This window comes from Zootoca vivipara, chromosome 5, assembly GCF_963506605.1.
Source record: "Zootoca vivipara chromosome 5, rZooViv1.1, whole genome shotgun sequence".
Classification (NCBI taxonomy): Eukaryota; Metazoa; Chordata; class Lepidosauria; order Squamata; family Lacertidae; genus Zootoca; species Zootoca vivipara.
In genome coordinates this window covers 41,388,625-41,407,568 of record NC_083280.1, presented here as the reverse complement: position 1 = coordinate 41,407,568, position 18,944 = coordinate 41,388,625, and the positions used below count along the sequence as shown (strand labels likewise).

The 18,944-nt window shown below is 40.8% G+C and overlaps 1 protein-coding gene across 1 annotated transcript; it reads right to left on the bottom strand.

The window, feature by feature from the left end:
* Positions 1 to 397: 397 nt before the first annotated feature.
* FAM168B (family with sequence similarity 168 member B) lies at positions 398 to 15,889 on the bottom strand. Its single transcript, XM_035133511.2, has 7 exons — positions 15,619 to 15,889; positions 10,830 to 10,910; positions 7,362 to 7,445; positions 4,594 to 4,736; positions 2,990 to 3,167; positions 1,783 to 1,907; positions 398 to 816 (listed from the first exon to the last, which is right to left on the bottom strand). Exons 2-6 carry the CDS (start codon positions 10,897 to 10,899, stop codon positions 1,795 to 1,797), a joined length of 588 nt encoding a protein of 195 aa, XP_034989402.1. The 5' UTR covers positions 10,900 to 10,910; positions 15,619 to 15,889; the 3' UTR covers positions 398 to 816; positions 1,783 to 1,794.
* Between the last annotated feature and the right edge of the window lie 3,055 nt (positions 15,890 to 18,944).

Sequence of the window (18,944 nt, the reverse complement as noted above, 5' to 3'; positions counted from 1 at the left end):
ATTTGATTTTTTTTAAAGGAGGTAAGCCATTATGTAGATAGATTTTCCACCTAATATTCTAATGAAGTATATATACCTTGATGATTTATAGACAAGCTGTTTTTGCCACTGATAACCACACTTCCTGCAAAATTTCATCCTTGTCCTTAAGAATGCTTATGCAACACTGAATCTAACCCCCTCCCCATGGAAAAAAAAAAGGAAATGGAAAAAAGGATGCTTGGTAAACTGATTCTCTGCAAACTATGAACTAATTTTCCAGTCACTGAACTAGGAAAGGAAAATATCACTTAACAGTGCCCCCTTGAATTGGTGCCTTCATCAACTGAAAGTTGCTAATGTATATTATGTTTTTCTATGAAAAAAATCACTGTCACAATTCTACCTCTTAAGACCCTGCATACATTACAACAGTGCATTTAGTGATACAAATTGTAAAATACTTATCGGCTCCTTTGGATTTTGCATATGACTTTTTTTTTTTTGCATCAGTCACAGCAGGTAGATTGAGCAAGCTTTGTGTGTTCTTAGACATGCATTCAACTAGATATGATCAATAAATTTATACTCCCTTTAATCATTATAATGAGCTAAAAATTGCAAGACAGTCCACAAAACAGGATTTGCTTTAAGACTAACTGCTGGAGTTCCAAGATGTAAGATATGCAGCACTGGGAAATCTTCAGTGATGTGGAATTAGTGTTTAGCAAAGGATTGCAAGCATTCAGAAGAATTAAGTCCTGGTTGGAGGCATGAGGGCTTCAGCACCAACTTTTAAACCTCAGTTACTTGATTGCATATCTCCCATCTTCAAACCTACATTCAAAGAAGGGTAAGAAGGCAACTAAGTAAACGTCTGACCTCATGTAACAAGATCCATGCAATGTCAAATATAGAAACAATTCAAATGTGGCACATAATAGTTACTTCTGCACTCAGACCCGCCTTGTTCCATATACTCACCAAGAACTGGCAGATTCATAGTGTGTGCTCAACAGCAAGATAACCCTATTCTTCCGTCTGCCTCCTGAATCTAACCTAGCAGATTTCACTTTCAGAGCTCATCTATCAAACCTGTACTAGAAAGCCTAGAAACCCCATGACTCAAGACAGACAGATTCTGCAAATGGATCAGAACATTTGTAGCAGAGTAATCAGATACTCAGTCAAAGAGATATAGGTAAAATGTTGAAGCAAAAATCAACAGTAAATGCCCCGTTTCAGGCAATTAATAGCTGCTCAAAGCTTGTTTTAACTTTAAGATAGTTGGGAAAATTCAATGAGAACCTTCCATCAGGGAACTCCATGTGTTGCTGGATCATATTAAGAGGCAGTGCAGATGTTAGCCGAAACTAACTCTCATCAGCACTCCCCATTAAAGCCCACACAGTTCCCAATCCGAATGCCGAATTCAAAAATTTCTCTGCCAAGTATTCATCCAAGGAGCCCAAAGCACAAAAGTGACACAGGTGGGTCTTTAACCACGTAAAGAAATCCTGCTTCTTCATTTTATTTTTAAATTTCTTTCGTACAGAGTGAAAAACTATGCATGGATATAAGACACTTTTCAGAAATCCAAACCGCTGTGCTTGTAAAACGTTCCTTCCCAGAAACAAGCAATGTTTAAGAACATATAACCAAGCCTGACATTTACAGGTGACACATACCAAAGCACCTACTATCAAAAAAGCACCTCAGAAAAAGTTATAACTTATCCTGTGACTTGTGCTTGATCTCTAGCCAAGACGCTGCTATGATTGTTACAACTTTGCCAGTACTTACACTGTGTGGTAATCACCACTGTGGGGGCACGTAGCTATAGGTTGGTGTTCCTGGGGCCCGATAGGTGGGCATTGTAACTGGGTGTGGGGCTACAGGAGTTGGGGAATGCGTTGTCAACAAGGTACCTGAGGAACAAAAAATATTTTCATAATAAAGTTGCTTTAATTTAGAAGTCAACACATCTATAAAAACTTACATAGGATGTAAAAGGAACATTGTTTTGCAAGCTTGTGGCTCACCCCCCCCCCCGCCCCAATTTTGTAGCAAAAAAGGAGAGAAAGTTACACTCCCAGAAGCAGGTATATCATCCCAGGTTGGGGCTAAGACAGGGTGTCTTGTTTAAAACTGCTTCATGAGTTACATTGAACAGGAAAGGTTTTTAGGAAGATAGTTGGACTCTCCCACTCCCTGCCCTAAGTACATCTAAATCCTCTGAGCAGCTCTTCAGCTTGCAGTATTTCCCCACTGTATAAAAATGCTTCATATAAAATGTATCAGTAAAATTGGGTGACAAGGTTCACAAGTCAAACTAAGCCAAATCATGGCTCTGAAGGAACACACGACTGTGAGATTTGAGAGAGGAGATCAAAGTCACTTTGTGCCTCCCCATTGCTCTGCTGGCTGTGACCATGGTTTCGTTTAGCATGTTGTCTAAACCTGGGATCATGGCTTAGCTCTCCTGGACAGACCTTAAGCTGTGTAAACCATAGGGCAAACAGCTTGCGGTTAGTCTGTGGAAAGCTATACCATGACCCTGGTTCATAGAACACACTAAGTCAAGCCATGACTCAGGGAAGTGCAGCAGCAGAATAGCCAAGGAAGAGTAAAGTGGCCACAATCTTTGCCCCTGGAACCCCCACACTAAGCCCCACACTAAGCGATGTGTGAACCAGGCCAAAGTCTCAAGTTAAAATCCAACCACCACTCAAGTGTATGGGGAGCAGATTTCAGACAAATCAGAGTAGTTAATGCACATTACCTTGTGAAACAAGTGCTACAGGATGATCTGACTTCTAGTTCCAAGTGGCATTTTTTTAAAGTATTGGTATCAGTCATGGTAGCCAAGAAAGTTCAGATATACAATGTCCACTTATTACAGGTTGCATGAGAATTTACATGCAATATCAAACTAGCCACACTGATTGCTATCAAGTGAGACTAAATACTGACCCTGGCCCAGAATTCAATATAACAAAAATCTATTTACCTGCTGACATTGCCATTGTGGTCCCAGCCACCATTCCCATAGTGACACCATTTCCTCTGGGGGGCGGAATTGGTGCTGGGTACATAGTTGCTGGCATTCCATTGGGTTGCACAACTGTAGTGTGATGAATTACGTGGGGTGGTGCTGCATATAAAGGCTGTGTGTAATAAGTGCCTTGCTGTTGGGGAAAAATAGTTGGTTTAGTAAAATTCTTGCCACCACTACATGCATCCTAAAAGGGCACACACAACTATTTCAGGAAAAATACCATTAAGTACAGACCACAGATATAAATTGGAGTTGGGGGAGAGGGGGAGAGAGAAAGAGAGATCAATTTCAGAAAATTACATCTCTTTCCTCCTCTGACATTACAACTCAGGTGTGAGTTGGACCCCTGAAAAAGAAAACAAACCACAACACTTGCCTTGTTAATCTCTAATTGAACTGTCACTATTCTCACACCTGAAGTCTCACATTTTGTTTCCAAAAAGCAAGATCACCTTTGTACTGAGATCCTGTAATTTTATCAGCTTAAATCTTAGGGATAGTTTAATAAAGCAGGGTTATCTTTCTTTTTTGCTTTGCCCTGCTTGCCACAAGGCAGTAATTCAGAATCTAGAAGTTTATGTCTATTGTTTGTATTTGCAACTATTTCTCTTAAGAGAAAACAAACATTTTTCACAAGCCTGTTTCTATGCATGTTTATTTTTGCCTGAAGTGACCCCACTCTGACAACTGTTAGGAAAGGGTGCACAGGAAGGTAGCTTTAGGTATATATTTATATGTGGATCTGGTCAAGTACAACACCTGCATTTGGGGACTTGCATAAAGCTAAAAGATTCCTTGCACACAGAAATCTAGACACCCAGGGGAAGGATTATAGCCTGGTCTTCCCTTTTTACATCTGTGTTTTTATATCCGTGGAGTCTTAATATGCGCAATGTCCCTACTTGCCATCTGAGTGGCAAAACTCAGTTGCAGGTTTACATCTCAGTTATTTGTAGGCAGAGATTTTGAGGAAAGGTGAAAATTGAACCTAGAGGAGAGGGTGGAAGGCACAGAAAAAACCTTTTCAGCTGAAGCAAGTAATTTTAGGCCCCATTTTAAAAAGAGCTCATTTAATATTTATATAAATGCAAATCTTTCTTCCATGGTACTCCAGACAACATACACATGGTTCTCAAGGAGTCTCTCACTCAGGCACTGATCAGACCCAGGTCTCCTTAACTGCAGCAATTTTACTGTTTCATGTACTTTCCTTCAAATCATTCAACTGAACCTTTTTTAAAGAATTGATTTATAAAATTTCCATGCTGATACTGGTATACGTGGCCTGCATTACTGAACTACTGTGCCCTTGCCACATAGCAGCCATATTTACCAAAACAATAACATCACCACATATTTCCAAGAATGATAATGCTCAGAAAAATCAGATGTTCCCACAAGTACAGTAACCTAACGAAATAATGTAAAGTGAGAGCAACCAAAGTCAAAACTTTTGGCACAACACACTGATTCTACGGAAAATACTAACAGAGTAGAGAAGGATAACATTCTGAACTGTTACAGAATTAACGCAGCAGTAAATCTATACTTTTTACCTGTGCATATGGATTCTGCTGTGGATAGGCACTTCGAACCGGATACACTGCAGTCTGATAGGGGTTGGGTGATGAAGAATAGGGAGGCACTGCACCACTGGTAGGTGAACAGGAGACTTTATATGGTGTGCCTGGTGTATAACCTATAAACAGAGAAAACCAAATTTAATCTTTTTGCTGAGCTTTAATCAGATTTATTTAACACACCTGGGCACAAATGTAAGCAAGCCTTCCATTAAGCTGTTTGAATGCACACACATGCTTTCATAATTTCTAACAATCAAGCAGATTAATAAACCACAAGAATTAGTAAAATCCATTAAATTTTCCAGCAAAATAGAATCTGCTACTACACACAATTCAATAACAATAAAAACAACAACAGAAAAGAGTGGTAAAGGTATTAAGGTTGGTCAATAAAGTACTTGGGTTTTAGGTAAACTACAACAGTTAGGTAAAGCAAAACAGAAATGTTGTACTTTATTTACCAGATTAAAAATAATAATACAAGGCAGCAAATATTTATAACTTTGGAATACTCTGCCAATAGATTCAGCAGCCCCCCTTCTTTTTCAACTTTTAAACAAGTGCTGAAAACTTTTCTATTCTATCAGGCTTATGCAGGCAATTAAGAATACGTCTTTCCACAATAGTTAGCCGATTTCAGATTTATTTATTTATTTTGTATGGTTTTATGTATAGTTATAGGGACCCAGGTGGCGCTGTGGGTTAAATCACAGAGTCTAGGGCTTGCTGATCAGAAGGTCGGCAGTTCGAATCCCTGCAACGGAGTGAGCTCCTGTTACTCGGTCCCAGCTCCTGCCCACCTAGCAGTTCAAAAGCACGTCAAAGTGCAAGTAGATAAATAGGGACCGCTCCGGCGGGAAGGTAAACGGCGTTTCCATGCGCTGCTCTGGTTCGCCAGAAGCAGCTTTGTCATGCTGGCCACATGACCCGGAAGCTGTCTGCGGACAAACGCCGGCTCCCTCGGCCTATAGAGTGAGATGAACGCCGCAACCCCAGAGTCGGACATGACTGGACCTGATGGTCAGGGGCCCCTTTACCTATGTATAGTTATAAACCACTCTGGTTTATTTATTTATTTATTTATTTAACAAATAGCAGTGTATATACTTATAACTAACTAAGTAAAACAAAACAAGTCTGTCCATTTTGCAAAACTGATTGTGGTTGAAGTTAGGTTACAGAATCCATTTTGGAGTTTTTTATACAGATTTCTGATACCCATGATTCATATCACTTGGTTAATATAGCCGCCATGCACCTAGCTAGAAGCATCGTGATACCAGTATTACCACTAAGTTCTGCACTTCAGGGGTGGTGGGGGGATGGAGAGATGGGGGGATGGGGAGATATAGGGAAAATGAACAACACTCATCTTGTAATAATCTCTTACAATAACTTTCTTTAGATCTTGGAATACAAATACACACAAGAGAGAAAAGCAATAATCATGGATCCAGAACAGATCTGAACCTGGTTGCTAAAACCCCAGGAGGGGGGGGGGAGGTGCTCAGGAGGACAAGGCTGGCTCACTCCGTTGCAGGGATTCGAACTGCCGACCTTCTGATCAGCAAGCCCTAGACTCTGTGATTTAACCCACAAGGCTGGAAGGACAAGGCACAATGATTTTTTTAAAAAATGGAGGGATGCCCCATACAGTGAGGGGACCTTGGTTCAAACAACCCTTGACCACCTTTTGCTCCAACAATCAAGGAAAAAAATGGCTATGCAGTGCACCTTCCTTCTCCACCCCACCCCCAGCAACAACAATCAGGGATACTGTGCACTGGCAAACAGTCCATTACCCAATAGGTTGTAGCAGTATCCCCACATGCAGGGAATACCAAGGAAAGAATACACAGTGTGACCAGGAAGCCCCCTTGGGCAAACCCCAGTAAACTCTGTGATGCATGAAGAAAGGAACATGGAGTACATGCTGGTGAATACGCAACTCTCCTCTTCATCTTACTGCCAAAAACCTATGACTCATTTATCTTCACAGGATAAGAGTAAAAGACAAAAAACAGAACAAACAAAATGCAGATAGTGTTCCATTGCAACTCCCTACATTGGATGATAAGGTTTAGTCTTATCTTCCTCAATATGTGAATAACCAGTTGCAAAGGATAAGGGGACTACCCATGTGAGAGTAGGAACTAAGCTGAAGAACATCAACTGGAAGAGTACACAGGAGGCAGAACCCTCTCTTGCACGTTCGCCCGCTAATGAGCACCTAATCACAGAACCTTACTGCAGGCAATACCCAATATTTACCATCCTCATGTCTCTCAACAGGGAACCAGGTTGCCTTCAACACACAGAGGGAAGAAATCATAGAACTGAAGGGACCCCAAGGGCCGTCTAGTGCAACCCCCTGCAATGCAGGAATCTCAACTAAGGCATCCATGACAGATGGCAATTTAACCTCATATTCCAACCCTCAGCATCATGCCTCCCAGAATCAATGGGAAACGGGAGCGGTGGAATTGTCCTAATTAACTCTCACAGATCCAGAGTACATGACAGACAAATGCCATGGATGCAACAGTACCTAGCATGGAGCTGGGGAAAGATAAACCTGTTACCTCTGTCTGTCACACTCCTCTCTCAAACGTAGCAACAACAAAAAGTCTGGCTACTCAGTTTCTTTGTTTCAGAAATCCTAAGCAGATTCCAAAAAATATCACCATTCCCACCCAATGCTTTACAGTATATGGTTGACTTTGACATGTCTGCATACATACCTGTTTGGAATGTAGGATTTGCTGCAGGGTACATATTTGGAGAATAGGCAGGAGCAGCAGCTGCATAGCCCATTGGGAATCCAGCTAAGAGAAAACAGTTGAAAATTACTTTTAAAAATACCTCCAATGATCTACTTGTACTGTATTGTTTTCCAAGCTTACAACTAATTAAAATAAGGTGAACATGACTTCTTTCAATTGTATCTCAGTGATGTAATCAAGCCCATGATTAATATTGTGAGGCTTCAGGCTATAAACCAGGGGCATCCAATGCCGTGCCCTACAGATGCTGTTAGACTCTAAACCCCTCTAACCCTAGCCAGCTGTAAGGCTACAGGACATGTCTAATCATGGCCATCTAACCCCTATGCTTCCAGGCCAACTGCAGAAATATTTAAAAAACTGCTTCAGTCAGCCAAAAAGAGGTTGAAATTATACAGTGCAATGTAGCCACTTTTCTGAAGAGTTCTTCATAGGATAGGCATTAACAATAAACCAAATGTATTATGGAGAAACTCGGAAAATTATAATAGTGTCAAAAAGTGCATTTATTTCAGTAATGCAACTTAAAAGGTGAAACCAATATATGAGATAGATGCATGACATGCAAAGCAAGATATGTCAAGGCTTTATTTGTTGTAATTGTAATTATTTGTCATTAGGCGGGTCAATTATAAATGGAATGTAATTAATGAAATGTAATAGCGATGTTTATTTTTATTTATTTTTGTGTTTTCGCAACTATTTGTTTTATTACTGTGGGATTTCCAAAAGAATGCATTTGTAAAAGTTAAAAGAAAAAGAAATAATAAGTTGCATTACTGAAATAAATGTACTTTTCGACGATATTATAATTTTCTGAGTTTCACCTGTATAGTACAGGGATCAGCAACCTTTTTCAGTTGTGGGCCGGTCCACCGTCCCTCAGACCATGTGGTGGGTGGGAGTATTTTTTTTGGGGGGGGGGGGGTGAACGAATTCCTATGCCCCACAAATAACCCAGAGATGCATTTTAAATAAAAGCACACATTCTACTCATGTAAAAACACCAGGCAGCCCCCCACAAAAAACCCAGAGATGCATTTTAATAATAATAATAATAATAATAATAATAATAATAATACCCCGCCCATCTGGCTGAGTCTCCCCAGCCACTCTGGGCGGCTCCCAATCGAGTGTTAAAACAATACAGCATTAAATATTAAAAACTTCCCTAAACAGGGCTGCCTTTAAGTAAAAGGACACATTCTACTCATGTAAAAACATGCTGATTCCCAGACTATCCACTGGCCGGATTGAGGTGATTGGGCTGCATCTGGCCCCTGGGCCTTAAGATTGTCTACCCCTGATATAGTACATTGCCACATATAAAATGGCTATGGATCTATTTCATTGTGTTTGTTGTCCATGCATCAGGAAGTTGTGGTCAGGTGTGGATGCCAGCCAGATGCATAGGCTACAGAATGGCAGGTGTCTATCCTTAACCTATACTGTGCAAAGGCATCCCAACTCTCTAGATTTTTTTTTTAAAAAAAACCCTCTGCAGTTATATGCAACTACTTGTGTATTCTGCTAATTCCAAAGTCCAATTAACTGTATTTTAGATGCTAGAGGATGAGAACTGTAAAGCACTCCCATCCATGTAATACACAGTAAATTGTAAATGCTAGGACGTTCAATATTATACCACCCAGTATAGCACTTTCCCTATGTATTCAGAAAACTGTTTTTCAGATTACAAAATAGCACTGATACTAGGGACTCTTGTGGTTTGTAGGAGCCTATGTGTGTAAAAAAAAAATTCAGCAACAGATCCTTAAACCCTGCTGCTGGGTGGAGTATTTTGCTTTATGACTCATTTTTGTGGACAAACCTTTTTAAACTGATGTATGCTCTATGTTTTGTAGTATTTAATATGAGCCACTTCAGGAATTCTTTGCGGAAAGCAACACAAAGGTAAATAAAAAAATAAAAAAAATCTCTAAATAATATTAAAGTCACCCATAATATCCTCACTCTCAACTAATTTTTAAAATAGGGAGATATTTAAATGAGTTATAAAATAATAATTTATAATAGCATTTGAATATATATTTTCAATGCCTGAAATGAGACAACAGCAACAGCAGACTATTTTGGCTAACTAAGCACTTCTACATGGATAAACAAAGGGTGAAAAGCACAATGCTTTAAAGACACGCACTGGCAGAAAATGATGTTAGGGACACAGGAAGCTACCGGATCAGACCAGAGGCCCAACTAGCTCAGTAATGTCAACACTGACCTAGCAGCAGTTCCGCAGGGTTTCAGGCAGGGAATCTTTCCCAGCTTTACCAGGAACAATCCTAGGACCATACGAATAGAAAGCAAATGCTCTGCCACTGAGCTATGGCCCTTCCTGTGTTCTCTTATCTGCAGTTAGTTACAGGACAAAGGTTAAGCCTGCATCCAAAGCATTTTTCTATTTGTATGTATTCCTTTCAAAATAAAAAGCAAGTTCAAAACTGGCCGGGTTCACACATCATGAAAAACCAAATTGTGGCCTTAGCCTGATTGTTAATCCCCACAACACCCTGTGAGGTAGGTTAAGAGGCTGTGACTGGCCTAAGGTCATCCAGTGAGCTTCATTATTGAGTGGGGATTTGTACTCTGATCTCCTAGGTCCTTGTCCAACATTCTAACCACACTGGGTTCCTAGAATACTTCTGCTATGGAACAGCTATATAAATTAAGTAGGTAAATAAATATTGCAAAAGCAAAATGTCACATAGAGAAGGAACTGAGCTTGAAGCTTGACTCGTTTTATTCTGGATTGCTTTATCTGATGTTTTAATGTGTTGTAAACCGCTTTGAGATTTAAAATATGAATGGTATAGAAATGAAATTAATTATAATAATAATCAAACTGCATGAAACAGTAAGTTGTTTATATGTTGCCATATAAGAAAGGTTAGTTTAAGCTAAAACAGTTAGAAACCAGCAATTTAAACTAATGTTCAAATCAATTGCAGCTTTCAGAAATGCAGAGGTAGGGAAAAGTGTCTCCCCCAACCCAAACACTATATATGGTCCTTCCCATTCCTTGTGGCCTCAAAAGGGCAGAAACTATATCAGCACAGCTCTCTGCCTAGACATAGGTTTACAGTGCAGGCATTGTACATTCCCTTGACCTTCTGGATTCTGGAAGATGGTACAGTCCAAGAGCAATCCTCTGTTTGTGGCGGCCCTTACAGCCAAATAAAATGCCCCTGTGGTTCTGACATGACATGACAACACTCAGTCCACATTTCTCTCTGGAGCTATTTACGCAGTCCACAGGCTATATGTGAAGTTTGTCACTCGGGTACTTACTTGGGAGTAACTGTTACTACTCTACACCAATGCATCATGAAGTTAGGTTTACTACAATGTCCAGTTTGATTAATAGACAGCACCCAGGTAATACATTTAAGAGATTCGGTTACATACCTGGATAACCAATTCCTTTGGCATTTGCATAGGGAACCCCAGATGATCCAGGACTATAAACAGGATTCATGATTTCGACAACTATAGGGGGGAAAACATTTGTTTAGAAAAAGAATAGGGAGTCTTAGTCATCAATGTTCAACTAACATGTGAAGCAGTAGGAATCCAATATTATCAACTACATTTTCATTATTCTGGCATGTGCTTGCCACGAAGTCCCTCTTAATAAATTCTTTATTTTAATTGTGCAACTAAGATTTTGTTAACATATATGGCTATATGTTGCACCTTTCTTGATATCTGGGCATGTATTACATGAGATGCAATAAAACTGTCAACAGTTGATACTGCTATCTAAAAAAGAACCACTTCTCAAGAGTGGCCTTTAATTTATAACAGGTAGACAAAATGGCACACCTCAAATAGTGTAATCCCAAACACATTTATTCACTCAGTATCACAAAGGGTTAATGACTTGCTCTCTTATTAAGTAGGCTTGGGATTGCAGTCTAAAGCATTGTAGATGAGCACAACTGACAAAGATGAGACAAGCAGTTTTTGACACTACATTTTGAAGTGTGGTTCATAGTCTGGTTTTACTTTTGAAAACAAGGTGTCTGCCAAGAGCAAAAAGAAGCCCCACTGTGACCTATGGAGCTTACTCATTACAGCATGTCTTGCCATCGTGTGAAGTTCATAATGCAACTATCTGGGAGAAATTGAGCAGTTTTCAGCCTGATGGCTGATTGGCTGGGAAACTATCTGGGAGCTCAATGTATGTCGCCTGCAGTTTTATGATGGAAAAAAAATGCAGACTATAAATGTACTAAACAAATGGCTTCTTGGTGTTCAGTCAAGAAGTAGAGCACAACAAATATAAGGTGAGACACCAGTGGCATCACCTACCATGATGTGTGAGTGCGTTCAAGCATAGTTTAAGTCAGGGTTCAGTATTATGAGAACAAGCCTCTGACCTGAGTGTTTTCCCGCTCCTCTGGCATGGGGACAAGAAGGTGACCACAAGCCTCCACTGCCATTTTAGATTAATTGCAGTTTGGTGCCCCGTCAGAAACAAACTATGATTAATCTCAATGACAGTTGAAACAGCGCAAGTGGAATGGTTTTCTCATCCATCCATGTAATTGAAATCAATACACACTACAGCATATAAGATCAAGCTTACACATTTCATTTTGGAAACGAAGCTAAGTCCCCCAGACTACATATGGGTAATGGTTCATAAACTTCATAAACTATGGCTTTAAGTTAATGACGGGTTGTCAATATATGCATGACAACAGCAAGCTATGATAGGGTGTTTGTACTTTTAATATTTGTGTAAAGAAGAAATTTAGGCAGCTGCCGTTCTTTCATCCTTTCATGACAAACTATCCTTGCCAAAATTCCACTTCTTTAAAAGTAAGTATCCCTGTTCTCAGTCACATCTGGTAACTGGAGAGACAAAAGCCCAATTTTGTCTCTTTGTATTCTTAAAAATCCCCGTTATGGCCTGTGTTGCAAGCAATTATTGAAAAGTAGACTCTAGGTTTGAAATGATTGGATGTTACAGTTGTAGAACACTGATCACAATACTCAAGGATGCAAATACGAGGGATGTGTAAGCACCTTAACTGTGTCTTCATTTTCAACTCAAGACATTTCAGAACTGAATCACTGGAGTGCTTTTCACACTTTTCAGAGTACTTAAAAAGCAATTTAGCTCTTCTGGATTGCAGACATCTTATGTTATTAGTTTACTGATGTCAATAGAACCTACTTTCCTTCAGTGCACTTAAGACTGGGGCATAAGAGAAACAGCATCAAAAATAATAATTTTACATTGCAAAATGCTGGTAAAGTTGTCTCTGGCCCTAGCATATTTTTTTTGAAAGACCAGAATGTACAGCATTTGAATAATAAAAAAATATTCATTTAAACTAACATAGTGACAATAATAGTTTACAGAACAGAATTCCAAACAAGTATTGTACCTCCATAATTCTGAAGAAAATTATAGAAAAGTGAGAGCTTTGCACCTGGGTCAATGGCTCTGAGATGGTTCTTCCACAGCTTAAAGCCTTAAATGCAAGATTATTCTTATAATGTTCATTTCTATATCAGCAAGAAATCAATCTTAAGTGTGCAGCACTAATGCTCTGGAACTCTCTGCCTACTAACATCAGGCAGGTACCTTCACTGTACTGACACCTGATAAAAACTTATTTGTTTAGGAAAGTATACTCATTTTTTTAAAAAACGTATACTTGTTGACGTTATTTTTAAATAAACATTTTATTTATTCTACTTTATGCAAACTGCTTAAAGATGTTTCTCTTTTGATTAAGTAGTCTATAAATTATGTTTAATACACAAGATTAGAAAACAAGGAACCTGACCTTTAGTGTCTAAATACCACTTCTGCCAATAATCCTTCCACAACATTTTGATGAAATTAGTTGTGAAACTGGGTAAGATAAACTGAGCTAAGATGAAGCTGTTTGATTAACAGAAAGCATACATATATGGGTAAATATATATCTAGACTCTTTTTGGCCTGAAGGGTGAACTGCATGTATCCCACAGACAACAATGTTTGAGAAGTTCTGCTGTTTTATGAGCTTCAAACTTTTATAACATTTACAATTATAGGCTTCTCTAAAAAGATTCTATCTGAGAAGACAGAAAGTCTAGTCAAATTAGTAGGGTGCTACTATCAACATCTTACATTTTTATGATTATGTTTAAATCCTCATGTCTCTTCAAAAAATAAGCAACCTAAAGAATAAAATGTATGTGTTTAGGTTTTAGAAGAAGAGATGTTGTTAAAAGTTATGGGGGTTCCCTGATAACACAAGACAAGACAAGAGTGGCAGTAGGTCTTGCAAGATAGGGAAAGTTATAGGGAAGAAACAATAGTTAAAAGAAAAGTAAAAACAGTAATATTCTGCTGCCTAGAAGTTGGAACTGAATGCAAATGGCCAGAGAATTGACAAAAAGGAAAACTGCAGCAGAAACAGCTGGAAAGGGTATAGTCATAGTGAAGAACAACTAACAGAAACAAATGAGTTACTGCTCAGGGTTATGACAATGACAAGCTAAGTTGCAATGTAAGGCATTTGGTTTATTCAAGCATGATATAGATGGCACAAATATAGAAAAAGAAAAGCTCAAATGCCAGATGTGAGGGCACTTTGTCTGCATGTTAGCTTGCATTCAAAAAAACAAAGCAAACTCCAATCTACCCCCTTCTGAGTAAGGTTAAAATGAAGGCAGTACACATGGCAGCAATGTTTCTCCATTACTGTATGATTTAAATCCTAGAGATTAGATTAAGATGAGCAGACAAGAGCCAAATATTGTTATTAAGAAAACTCTCAAACCATACTTGATAATAATTAAAACAGACAACACAAACATATTCTTTAGCTTATAATGTCATTAAAAAGTATTTTAACAAGTGCTACCAGTCTACTGCAAATCAGTCTAAAAGGCCTTCAAGTGCTCAATTTTTATTATAGAACAAGTTGGATTAAAAAATTAAGGAAAACATCATGAGGGTATCATTATGTGTATTCTGTATTTGATTTTTGGACTTAGAGAGCCATTTCAAGGAAGATCTGCCTTATCTGTGCACATGTGAAACCTAAATTGGTATACCCAAATAAGGAAACTAAGGTCCAACAGATATTTAAAGGATCCAGTTTAAGGAACATGGCTGTTAAGACAAGATTTGGACCTGCTTTAAACAAGTTAACCAGTGACATATTGCAAGGACACTTGAACCTCTTTGGCAAACTGCTCCGAAACATACATAGCAAGTCTCACAATGTGCATATACAACATATGCCTAAATGATGTGATGGGCAGCCCAATCCTGCATGTTTATTTGGAAGCATTAAGTGGCACCATAGGGTGATAAGAAAATAGCCTGATAAGAAAATAGCCGTGCAGTCTGGTCCACATGTCTATGTTAAAAAGCCATCAACTGCTTCCAGTGCAAGTTACCTCCATGTCAGCGTGCACAGACAGGCCTGCTGTCATTAAACACGCGAGACCCACGAAGCCCACCCACGTTATTCAAGACTGAGCCTTGAAAGACACAGCCGGTAGGTATAACGGGCGCGATCGTCTCTCTCAGCAACCGTCTCCAATAAGCGCAAACCGGTTTAAATCCTAAAACGCCGTTTTCTTTGTCACCGCGGAGCGTCAGGGAAAAGTAAGCGGCCCAAGAAATTCCAGGGCAATTGGGCAGATCCTTTTCTGTGCAAGAGACGCAGCCGCCCCCGCTCCTAAAGCTAGGCCGAGAAAAGCCTTTAAAGCGACCTCTCCCCCCCCCCTCCACCCGGGCACAAAATAGGGGGAGAAAGACTGAGGAGAGCTAAGGCGCCCGCAAAGCATCGCCGTTAAACAGCACGGCTAGGTGCAGAAAGGGAAAGGAAGGGGGGGGGATGTGCGGAGAAACGAAAGCGGCCGATCGCCCTCGGAAAACGCGACGAGCAGAGCTGCTGCACGTCGCCCGCGGGCGCGGAGTCTGCGCTAGGCTGCGGCCCCGGCCTTGCCTCGGCCAAGCATCCCTCGCCCGGGGCCTTGCAAGGGAACTGCAGCGCCGCCGGGGAGCGACTAGGCCAGCCGAGGGGAGGGAGCCAGCCGGGCAGCTGTTCCGGCCGCGGCCCCGAAAGGCTGCAGAGGCCGGGAGCTGCAGGTACGAGGACGGCCGACCACCTCGGCCTTCCCTCAGGGCAGGGGCTGCGGAGCGCGGGGGGGGGAGGGCGCCCGCTCCTTCGCTTACCAGACTGCGGCGCTTCGTCGCGGCGGCGGCCCCGGCCCGGCTGTCGCTCTCTCGCTCTCGGGGCCTGAGGCGGGAGGGTGCCGAGCCTGGGCGAGGTGTACGTGTGTGTTAGTGCCGCCTGGAGCTGCCGCTACCACAACTACGAGCCCTTCCTGCCTGCGCCTTCCCGTATCTTTCTCTCTCTCGCTCTCTCTCTCTCTTCCAGAGAACTGCGCAGCAACCTAGCGGCCCGAAACGTCACATCCGCCCGTCGGCTGGGTATGTAGAGGAGCGGCGGCGGCGGCGACGAGAGCCGCGCGCGCCTGAAGCCCCCCAAAGCGAGCAGAAAACCGCTGTCACGTGCGGGGGGAGAAAGGCGCCTTCGCTGCCGCTGCGGTTCCCTGTCACGTGGTCGGAGGAGCCGTCGCGCTCTGCTGTTCTCTCCCCCCCCCCCCGCCCCCTCAAACTGGAAAGAAGCAAAGGAGCCGACGGCTGTTTGTGTTTTTTAATTGCTATTTGTTTAGGTGGCCTCAGGGCTGGTCACGTGTAGGAGGCTGGAGGCGCGTGGGCGCCGGCGCCCGCTTTCTCAGGGTCATTTGCACCTGTAAGGCACATGCTCGATATTGTCTTTGACTATCGGAGCGGGAGTGGAGAAGAGAGGAAGCTGCTTATACCGAGGCAGGCTGATGGCCTATTTAACTCGGTGTTGTCTGCACTGACTGGCAGCGTTTGTCGACCCTTCCTCGACATGCTCGGGAATGGAGCTTGGGCTAGTTCCCCTAGCACAACTCGAAAGCTTGCGTGCAATTCTGTGTTATTTTGGTTGGCCTAATAAATGTATAAGGTGTAAAAGACAGAGGAGAGTGGAAAATTTCCGGGGTTACAATCACTTCAGGAGCCTGTCCTCCTCCTTCCTTCCACTACCTGTTTCTCTCATGGAGGCTGTGCAGTTGGAGAAAGAAACAATCGTGGTTCACGATCAAAATAAAATGCTGCAATGCAGTCAGTTAAAATTTAAGCTATACAATCCATTAAACATATTCTGGATTCTTTTGCACTGAATATTTTGAGACCAGGGAGTTTTAAAAAATGTTAGAGCCGGGTAGCTATCCCAATACTGTATTGATTAAGAGCACAAAGAGATGCTTATTGCAGCCAGCCACCTTCCTGAGAGGACATGCTTGCATAACTATTTCTGGTGTTTTGGAGCCAAGGTGACTCATTCCTGTATGATAATGATTGCCCATAATACAGTTTAATAGCTACAAGGCGGATAAGGAGGGTGCTAGAAGGCTAAAATTGTAAACGGGGGAAAGGGTTTTTATTGGGTTCCTAAATCACAAAGAGATTTCTACTCACATTGAAATCAGTGCAAATAAAAGACCCTGCAGATCTTCCGTGCTCAGCGTAGGATAGGTTGAGTGCTGAGCAGAGAAGCATTGAGGTGGGGTGTTGGGCACAGGGCTTGCATATACGTATGCCACTGTCCACGGATTCAGCATTTGTGAGTTGGGGCAAATGTCCGAACACATATGAAAAGGGGATTCTGATGAAGTCAACACTTAGTACACAAACGTTTACATAATAATATAGCATAACATAATAAAGTTAATTTTTCAGGTGCCCCAAGACACTTCACTGGTCTAACACGACTTGCCTTCTGGAAATTGCTGAAAGGAAATAAAGGTGTGTGTCTTTAGAAATGCACTGCAAACCTGTGCATCTTACTGTAAAAAAACAAAACAAAAAAACAACCTCTCACACACGTATGCATTTATAAATCTTATCTATTTGTAACTGCCATTCTTAACCAATAAAATATGTTTAGGCATTCTGTATAAGAAAGAGAATATGAGAGCATTCAAATCAATAATGTTTTACTGTAATATCTTTCATACAAATTATATTAAGGAAGTGAGAAGGAACATACCTTGCTTTCTCTGTGGTGGTCCCCTACCTTTCACACATTTGGGTGTGCATGAAAAACATGTTCATTTCATTCTATTCATTTTCAGCATTGTTTCATGATTTATTTGGCAATATCATATTTGCTTGCTGCCTTTGGCAGTGGTGGCAGTAATTTAATTTCATCAGAATTTCCTGGATGTTGCATCTGGGACATGCTGCTGAGAAATGGGAGCTGCCTTTTTTGTAGCAGTCATTGGTCCTGAAGCACAGCCTTATTCACAACCCTTATTTCCAGCATATTTAACCCCACTGATATCAGTGTACCTAAGCATACTTTACTGTGTGTTGAACTGTCCTTCTTGTACTGTAGATTTAGAGCTGAACTATTTATTGTGAAGTTTTTTCTTTGATTTATGAAAAATAAAGAAAAATTTTCTTGTATTTCTTGAAATATTGTTGATGAATAAAGAATCTTAGGTAAAGTGTATATGTGATATTTTAACTCATAGGTTTTAATTCTAGGATGTTATGGTATCATCTCATTGTTCTTGGTTTATGACTTGTGCAAAAGGCTGCATATATACATGCTATTTCCATAGGCCCTGATCCAGCAAGCCTTGTTTGCATATGCTAGCTTTCCTGGATCTTGGAATAGTTTTAACAGTTTGTGGTGTGTGTTGCATTTCAGAAAAAAAACTAAATCCTCTCCCTTGTGTTTCCTTGGATTGTTTTGTTGTTGGACAAAAGCAAAAAATAATTATGTAATTACCCTACCCCCCCCCTCCTTCAAAACCAGAGCCGAAACATTTTGCTTTAAAAGCACCTTGGCAAGGGAAAATTTCCCATTTGTCAGTTCCAACCACAGATTCAGTCACTATTGTTCTCTCCCAAGTGGGCCAATATGAAGTCATGAAATATTTTATTATTATTTATTATTATTAAATGTGTATACTGCCCTATACCTGCAGGTCTCAGAGTGGTTCCCAACAATATTTCAAGAAATTAGAGGTTTGAAGTTTGCATTTAAGGTGTCACAATACTTTTTATAATAGCAGCATTTCATGATTATAATAGTACAGTATGTAGTACTTCTGGAACATTGTTTGAAAAGTGTAAAACTCATCTGGAGTGAGAAACATGTTCTGTCTATTCAGCAACTACATGTAGGTGCAACTATTGCAATTTTATGATAGTGCTTGAAGATAAGGAGGTGACACCAAAATTCCAGCATACCTGCTTGCTTGGAAGATACAGTATTAGATATCCCTTCTTCCAACAAGCACGACGCTGCGCTGCCAAGATTGGCACTAATACTATGTGCCAAAGGCTGCAATCCTTAATCAGGTGTGCAGGGGATGGGGGACGGGGAGAGTTGTGGCCACACAGATGTTATTGAATTCCAACCATCAGCATGGCCTGTAGTGGGAGAAGATGGGAGC

Excerpts from the sequence above, each read along its gene's own strand:
- FAM168B (XM_035133511.2), bottom strand. The coding sequence starts at position 10,899 with ATGAATCCTGTTTATAGTCCTGGATCATCTGGGGTTCCCTATGCAAAT. Across the intron at positions 7,446-10,829 it reads CAAAGGAATTGGTTATCCAG|CTGGATTCCCAATGGGCTAT; the intron begins GTATGTAACCGA and ends GTTTTCTCTTAG. Across the intron at positions 3,168-4,593 it reads AGCAGAATCCATATGCACAG|CAAGGCACTTATTACACACA; the intron begins GTAAAAAGTATA and ends TTTCCCCAACAG.